General features: G+C 42.0%; 1 protein-coding gene and 1 pseudogene across 5 annotated transcripts; one reads left to right on the top strand and one right to left on the bottom strand.

The window, feature by feature from the left end:
- Positions 1 to 216: 216 nt before the first annotated feature.
- LOC139832861 (uncharacterized) lies at positions 217 to 6,212 on the top strand. Of its 5 annotated transcripts, none has more exons than XR_011747482.1 (5): positions 217 to 717; positions 893 to 1,022; positions 1,379 to 1,766; positions 5,518 to 5,652; positions 5,745 to 6,212. XR_011747482.1 is itself a non-coding variant. In XM_071822811.1 (5 exons), exons 1-4 carry the CDS (start codon positions 684 to 686, stop codon positions 5,545 to 5,547), a joined length of 339 nt encoding a protein of 112 aa, XP_071678912.1. In that variant the 5' UTR covers positions 218 to 683; the 3' UTR covers positions 5,548 to 5,645; positions 5,745 to 6,212. The 5 variants fall into 5 exon arrangements, 3 of the variants coding, with proteins under 3 accessions (XP_071678912.1, XP_071678911.1, XP_071678913.1); XR_011747481.1 differs by having other exon boundaries at positions 1,362 to 1,766; XM_071822811.1 differs by having other exon boundaries at positions 218 to 717; positions 897 to 1,022; positions 1,618 to 1,766; positions 5,518 to 5,645.
- LOC127310174 (uncharacterized) lies at positions 1,919 to 5,087 on the bottom strand (annotated as a pseudogene).
- Positions 6,213 to 8,671: the final 2,459 nt, after the last annotated feature.

Raw genomic sequence — 8,671 nt, 5'->3', positions numbered from 1 at the left:
CCATGAGGGAGAATAGAGAAATTAGGGGCGTCCGATGGATGTGCATGGATGGTGTAGATTGAGTTTTCCTACGGCACTTCGTGCCTTTATAAGTAGTATCTCTACTACTTAAAAAGACTAAAGTGGTTCCTTATTCTGCCATCATAATACGTTCATAATACGTTTGGTCGTCGTCGTCGCTCCATCCCGCGAACGGACGCATATATGGGCCAAGCCCAACAAGAAAACGCTGGACATCAACTCACGGTATGTTCCTCTTCCCTCACCTCAATCGAACAGAATCTAAACCTAGGGTTCCTCGTCCCTGCTTCCGAACCGCCGCAGGCCCGCAGGTTGATCTCCCATGGCGCCGCCTCCCTCCTCCGGTATGAGGAACGAAACCCCCGGCTACCGAATCCCCACCCTCGAATTGCAGCCCTACTGTTCGTCACCTCCTGCTACATGTAAACTCGCCGTTGTGGACGGCCACGACAGTGTCCTTAGCCCGCACAAGGAGGACCACGGCGAGCGCCGTATCCTTGAGCAGCGCGGAGATGAGGAAGAGGTGGCGTGCGACTGCGTGGCCGCCACCCTGGAGGAGAATCTGGAGCGCTGAGTGCGGCGTACCACGGGGCGGAAGACAAGATTGGTCTCGAGCCGGTGGTTGACCCATATTCATAACGAATCAACTGATATTTTCTCTTATGCCTCTTCTTGTGCTGGAATCTGAATCCAAAGGTATTCATGCTACAGATTTGATCAAGAATATTAGGTTACGTGTGTCAGGCTGTAGCTTTGTTTTTCTTCTACCTAGATTTGACAAATTGTGAAATCTGTATCAAACATATGCTCATTGTAATGTTTTTTGGTGTTATCTAGCTGATGCGAATTTAATGATTTTGCTTATTGATAGACAGTGATTGGCAAGAGGATGAGGATACCCTCACTACCTTCTCATATCAACTTTCCCAAGTCGACGCTCAGTGATATCATTATCCAGAAGATTAGTGAGATCAAAGCCAAGGGCGCCACCATCTCAATAGGTGAGCATCCATGTTCATATACTCAGTTGAATTCAATGCGAAAATATATGTTCATATATTTTGTTCAATTGTTACTTACAAATTTAGAATTTTTTGATTTGATCACTTGTTGAGAAAGAGAACAATAAAATAAGTTTATGTTGTTATATATATTGTCGTATGGTACAACATTTATATTCTATCTGTTCAAGAATCATCTGTAGCACACATATTAGCAAATGTCAACCAGGAGGGTTATCTATATGGGATCACTGTCTCAGGTGGTTAGGCAGAAACTAATTTTCGTTATGCAGCACATACACTATTCAATAGGGAAATAGCAGGCTCACTTCATTCTAGAATCTTGTGAAATTCAGATTTCCCTGAAGTTGCGCCAGAGGTTTTTCATTTCCCCACACCACCTGAGGCTCGAAGGTGGAGAACATAGCAGATATGTAGTTTACCCTTTGTTAGAGATTCAGAAACTTACCGGAACATTGTTAGCAAGATCAATATGGGAATGTAAATACCACTTCAGGCACTGATTGTCTTTCATTGTATAATCGAGGTTACGGCTTGCCCTTTTGGTACTTCATTCATGAAATTTTGCGAAAAGGTACATGGACCACCTGGTGCGGGAGAAGTGGATCCAGATCGAGACAGCCTAGATCCTCCGTGAACGCCTCTGCGTGCTACCGCGTCGAGGGCATCAGACAACCACCACCAGAAGCTGGGGCAAGGACCGCCGCCCGACCGACATGCATGGTACTATTTTCTTCCGAATAATTTAGGCTATACTCTATAGTTTCATCTATCACTCTTTCTACCAACCGTTGACCATCCGACCGGTCTATGAACATGAGATGTTGCACTATCGCCGCAAAGTAGTCAAAGGACCCAGACAAAAAGTATACATTTTAAAGGATATTAAACCTGAATCTGCTAGATCTATCTTCAGAGTTCTGATTTCCAACTCTGACATTAGCCCCATTTTCATCTTTGTGTAATGGTTTGCTTCCTGCAACCATTTCTTTGCCTTTATCTGCATCTTCCAAGGTTTTGCCTTTCTCTGAATTTATCATTTCGGTATTTTCTTTGTCTGCCATTAAGTATTAACAAAGATAATTATTAGTTCAAAATTGTACAGAACCAGCATGGCCATCTCAGTAATTAGTGCATTCCAAAAACACAAAATATCAAGGTCACATAAATAGTATCTTATGTCATACATTGCAGGTTGTTGAAAATTATAAAGAAAGAATAAAGACTTATGCTACAATCTTTCTACTTATGATTCTCATATATGCAATAGCATGCAAAGGCTTCTCAAATAAATTTTTAAATCAAGAGATGTCCTGTGAATAGTGATGACAGACATGAACACAAAAATGTTGGCCAATAAAACATATTTTCCATTCCATTGATGCTTATCTTTAATTATTACTACAAGTATGTTGAACCAAATAAAACGCAAGAAGGTCATGCCCAGGAATTTGCAAGCGAAAGTACAAATACGGATTGCCTTTGGGATCACAGAAAAGTAACTCAAAATAGTTAACAGAACAGAAAAAAACAGCTAAATTTAAGCAGCACCCGGCATACCAGGGCATTTGATAGAAAATGGTGAACACAAATAGAAAACTGAATGAGATTTTCCTACCTTTCTTCAATGAGTGCTTGGTATGGCGGCCTGCACTTTCATTTTCAGAACTACTGCTTGAGCTTTTTGAATCATCACTTGAGCTCCCATAGCTCCTAAAAACAGCACCAAAAGGGAATCATTCAGTTAGTATTAATTCTGAGCAAACATAACTGTACAGGTTATATAGGCCAAGATTTACCTCTTGGATTTTCTTTTTGTTCCTCTACTCTTGCTCTTACTCTTCTTATGGCTGCTCTTCCTCTTTGTAGACTTTCGTTTAACCTTCTTAGAACCTTTTCTTCTCTTGTGCCTATGATCACTAGATGAGCTGGTATCCAATGATGCTGAAGAGTACAATTCTGACTCCGAACTATCTAAGGAATAGGACCCTGAGTCAGAAGTTTCTGAGCTATATGAGTCAGAGGAGTAGTGCTTTCTCTTTTTCTTTCGTTTATCCTCGCTGGGTTTTTTTTTGGTTCTGGCCTTCCCTTCAGAATCAGAGCTATCTTCTACTGCCTTTTTAAGCTTCTTTTCTGCAAAAAGAAGTGCCGAGAAAGCTTAGCAAAAGATAACTCATGAACTGTTTGGAGATCTCCATAGGCCATATTAACCGCTACTTGCCTTTCTCTCCATGTAACTGATTCTGAGTATCTATGTTAGAGGCTTCACCACAATCAACGATTTTAACCGGGCTTGTAGGCTTTCCAGAACCAGAACCCACTGCTTCAAGCTTCTTAAGCAAAGCTTTTCCATCGAGCACCTTCCCAAAGACCACATGTTTGCTACAAAAAGTTATAATGTAGGATCATTAAATGTTGATAGACCATGGGGGTCAGTTAAAAAATGTCTTCTTCTCCACAGAGGGGCATGAAATAGACATTAATTTGCTGTGGATAATATACCACCAGTGATGGGTCTTTCACAAACTCTCAATCATTACTTGTCACAATTTCATCACGAAGTTGAATTTTAATTATGGAAAGGAACAAAAAGTACAGCTCCAAAATTATAAGTGCAAAATGACTAAAGGAAAGAAGTAATACCCATCAAGATGTGGTGTAGCCTTCAATGTTATAAAAAATTGGGACCCATTGCTGTTTTCTCCAGAGTTTGCCATAGACAGAATACCAGGCTGATCATGCTTTCGCTTGAAGTTTTCATCTATAGAACTTGAAGACAGTAGTACATTTTTTAACAGAAGGTATAATATGATAGTAGCACACTCGTCATGGGACTTTAGCCTTAAGTGGCTAACATAAAAAATTCTATAATTGCCAGAAAATATGATATAGCCATACCTGGAAATTTTCCACCATATATGCTCTCCCCACCACGTCCTGGAAATAGCATGCAATGTTGAGCTTATATAGTCTACATCAATAAGTCAGTTGAAAGAAGAAGCCTGGGCTAATGAAGCAATACCATCTCCTGTGGAAAAATCACCACCCTGCAATTAAGAAATCTGATCAGACGACTTTAATTTGAAAAAAAAGGTGGTAAAATAAAATAGAGAGCACAATTCCAATCATATTTATAATCTATGAAGCTCATTTTTGCAATCCACATGAACAACAACCATACCGTCACTAGCTACAATAAAAATATGCAGCTATCACATATTTTGGTACCTGAGCCATAAATCCTGGGATAATGCGATGGATGTGTGTTCCCTGAAAAATAAAGTGGCTTCTTTGTAGATTCTCCGAGGCCTCTCTCACCTACATGTTGACCAGAAGTAAGGCCTTAGACAATAAACGGTAACACATAAAGCCAACAAGTACATGCTAACATATCATTTATATTGCAACTTTCATATGAAGAACCCTAGAGTCTTACAATAAACTTGAGAAAATGAAACACCAACTCTTTTTTATAGTGAAAATAAAACACCAATTATTTGTGAAGAAGGAAAAGTGAGATATCTTATATTTATACTAGGACGTATCATGTAAAAGCAATGCTTCCACTGTTCTACTGTTACATATATAATAATCTACCATGACAAGAAAGGTGCGGACAGAACAGAAAAACAGATTTAGGAAAATCTTTCCAAGAGATAACAGTCATAAGATTTAGTTAAACCAGATTCTACGAAACTATAAGTCTATAACTGAAAGACAGAAACACAACAATATAGCACCTATACAGTTGAAACTAGAAAATCATGCATGCTCATAAGTGGTAATAACTCCGCCGTTACACACCACTTCACAGCAAGGAATCTGAATTTTACCAGTACAAAGGGCTCGAAAGTTCTCTGCCGTCCTCGGAACTACATCGGCAAAGAGCTGCAAAACCAAAGTATGAAGCTAATCAGGCAGAGGCCACCTACGTTCTCAAAGGAGAAATAGCCATCACTCTAGAATGATAAGATGAGGCAAGCATGAAGGTACAAGCTTTGCAACCTCAAACGTCATATCATTGAATTCAAGACAGTAGTACATGACTAATGTGATAATTCCTGTAATTGAGATCACTTTTGATTTTTAAATCGAAAATTGTGCTCTTCTGCTTAGTAAGTATAACCACTCTATAAGCATGCTAATGTGATAATGATGACTTGTTACAAGATCCAAGCAGGATACATGAACATGTTGTATAAAAAAGCTCTTAGTTAACTGCACTTCTGATGTCCCATGCCATTACAAACAGGGGGCGTGACAGGATGACAACAAGTTTTAGTCCTACTTTTAGTACACCAAGTTACTTTTAGCCCAGTAACTTCTCATTCGACCCAAAACCAGCTTACGGAAAATTAAGAGAATGAAGGATGCTACATAATGTTTACGATAGAGGCGTATAGTTATCTCTGCTGCATTCTTAAGAAGCTGCTTCCTTGCTGCTTATATTGATGAATCTATCACTTCACTGCAGGGGGACAAGCTGGAGTTGGATGAGAATTGATGGATGAGCTTGAATTTCTTGATGTTGCACTGTTTATGTGGAGCTGGAGGCGTATAATCTCTCTCTCCATAATGATTTTTTTCAGGGAGAGAACAAGTGTATGTAGTATGTACCACTCTGTTTGCACCTTCTTCACCTATAAAATATATTGATTATTCATTTTGCTTCAATTGGTTTTTATTGTGTTACATGAACAGGAAAAGGGGTGCTCCGCATGCTCAGCAGGAAGGCAGAGGAGGGGCCGGGGAAACCGGAGAGGGCATAAGGAAGACAAAGCGGTTGGCGGCGGCCGGACTGAGGCATGGTGGTGGTGGTGCTTGAGGGTGGGCGGCTCCTCCGGAAAGAGATGGCGGCTTGTGATTATATCATAGAGGATGGGGTAACTGGTCAGGGACGGGCTAGAGGATGATATCTCCACTCGGTCGCGGCACACCACAGTGGAAGAAAACCACCAAGGCGCCGATTCAGAGCAACCCGTCGCAATTCCTGGTGTATCTGTTGATTCAGGGTGTGGTTGAACATCAGTGTCATGGGAATCCACCTGGCCCCACCTTCTGTGTTAAAATGATGGCTCACAAGAGTGATCTAATATGCTTTGGAAGATCTTATGTTTTTGTAAGGACCCGATGGAAATTTGCTTTGCCTAATATAATGTAAGTTGTTTGTATTGGTCTCCAAAAAATGAGGATTGGTTGGAGGGTTATTTGTGCAAAAACTTATTTAAGAGTAACTTGTGTTTGGTTATTCTTTTTTTCTGGGTTAGTTCAATCCAGAGTAATGTGCGGTTGAAAGGAAAAGAAAATTGTGAAGGAGAAGAAATCCGATGACGCATTTTGGAGTTCGTACAATGTTGCATTATATCTAGATCCTTTCATACGTATATTAAGTAAGGAGTTTGTAATGAGTTGATGGCTCAACTGTAATGCTGTGCTTAAAATAAAGAAATAGAGAAAACATAGTTCCCTTTAAGGCTTTCCAGTTGTGAGATTAGTTCTTTTTTTTTTTAGATATTCACAATTGAAAGGACGGATGCAGCCGAGGCCTCTCTACTCCACCTCCACTCTTCTACCTCCTCTCCCTAGCTCCTCTTTTGCCTCTGGTTCGCACTCATCGTCGAAGGGGGGTTGTTGAGATGTCTCGACATCGACGGCGTTGGACTCCAGTATGTGAACGAACGAACTATAGATGCGACGGCAGCGGAGGTTTAAATAACGAAAATTGCGGGCATAAAAACCAAGACAGGGACAAAACTGCGTACATAGATTCATCAAGCATGGCCGCCGCCGTCAAAGACGGTAACAACGCAGGCGGGGAGTTAGATGAATCGTACGGTGGAGGGTGGCCGCAGGGGATGGTTGCCTTCCGCCTCTACTTCGCCGTGCCGGTAGGCCTCCTGCCTTCGATTTTTGCCGCACCCGGGCAGTCGCCTTGGCCGGTCACGGTTTAAGTTGATGCATTATTTGTTTGTCTAAAAGAAATAAATTAAAAAAGTTAGCTTTCAATAATCGATCACGGTGAATGTCAAAATTTTAATATTTCACTAATTTTTAAATAAAAGAAAATAAAAAGGCCGCGTGCTAAAAGCTGCTCGCTCGTAACAAAAGTAAATCGTGCATTAGAAAAAAATGTTCATGTTGTCCAACAATTGTTCACGTGAATTCAATTTTTTTTATTATTTTACAAAAACATTCTATTTTCGAAATAGATTCACCAATTCTAAAAATAAATCATGCATTTCGAGAAAGTGAATTATATATGTGCATTGAGAAATAAAACTGGAAGACCCGTGGCAACGCACGGGCATTTGTACTAGTAGATATAGATGAGGCACTAAGGGCATCTCCAACCGGGCGACCCAAACGGACGCGCTGGGCCGTTCGTTTTGGGCCGTTTGCGTGCCCGAGCGGACGCGCGGACAGCGCCCCGCGTCCGCCTGTCCGTTTGGGTCGCACGCTGCGCCCAACGCGTCAGATTTGGGTCGCGGCGCCCCATGGTATGTTTTTCTTGTAAATTCACTAGAAAAACGCAAAATAAATTATAGAAAAAATATATAAAGTAGTTCAAATGCTCAAAATGTATTACACATTACATAGTCCATGGAATCAAGGATAAAGTATTATTCAAATAAAATGAAAAAACGATACAAAATGCTCTAGGCTTAATCATTGTTGTTTGCAGCATTGTTGCCTACATGCTGCCACATGTGCTCGACCAAATCAGCCTGAAGCTGGTTGTGCACAGCTAGATCTCGAATTTCATGGTGCGCATGAAGAATGTCTTGGAATGATGCCGGAGCACGTTGAGGAGTAACCAACTCTCCTTGGCCTTCCCAGTCATTATTAAAGAGTGAATCATCCCGCTCTACCTCAACAATCATGTTATGCATGATTACACAAGCGGTCATCACCTCCCATAGAGTTTGCACATCTCAGGCTCTGGCAGGGTGTCTGACGATAGCCCAACGAGCTTGGAGGATGCCAAACGCCCGCTCGACATCTTTCCGGGCTGCCTCCTGCTCTTTGGCAAACCTTGCCTCCTGCTCTGAGTTGGGGTTTCGGATTGTCTTCACGAGTGTAGCCCAAGGTGGATAGATACCATCAGCAAGGTAGTACCCCTTGGTGTAGTGGTGGCCATTGATCTCAAAATCCACATCAGGGGACTGACCGTACGCTAGCCTATCAAACACCGGAGAGCGCCGCAAAGACATTGATGTCATTGTGCGAGCCAGCCATTCCGAAGAATGAGTGCCAAATCCATGTGTCATGGGAAGCAACAGCTTCAAGAATGACTGTGCACCCTCGTAATGGCCAGCCGTATGCCCCCGCCAACCAAAGGGGCAGTTCTTCCACTCCCAAGGCATGCAGCCTATGCCGCCAAGCATCCCAGGAAAACCCCGGAAGCGTTGATCGACAACAGACGAGCCGTGTCCTCTGCATTAGGTTGACGGAGGTATCGTTCTCCGAACGAACCGATCACGGCTCTGCAGAACCCGTACATCGATTCCAAGCCGGTTGACTCACTCATGCGCGTGTACTCATCTACGAAATCACCGGCAACGCCATATGCGAGCATCCTAATCGCTGCCGTGCATTTCTGGTACGAAGAGAGGCCTACCTTGCCAATT

This window comes from Lolium perenne, chromosome 6 (genome assembly GCF_019359855.2).
Source record: "Lolium perenne isolate Kyuss_39 chromosome 6, Kyuss_2.0, whole genome shotgun sequence".
Taxonomy (NCBI): Eukaryota; Viridiplantae; Streptophyta; class Magnoliopsida; order Poales; family Poaceae; genus Lolium; species Lolium perenne.
This window is presented reverse-complemented; position numbering and strand designations above follow the sequence as displayed.

Bases quoted from the DNA above. Each gene is read 5' to 3' on its own strand.
- LOC139832861 (XM_071822811.1), top strand. From the start codon at position 684: ATGCCTCTTCTTGTGCTGGAATCTGAATCCAAAG. The intron at 718-896 runs GTATTCATGCTA...ATTGATAGACAG, and splicing joins GCTGGAATCTGAATCCAAAG to TGATTGGCAAGAGGATGAGG. The intron at 1,023-1,617 runs GTGAGCATCCAT...TTTTGCGAAAAG, and splicing joins GGGCGCCACCATCTCAATAG to GTACATGGACCACCTGGTGC.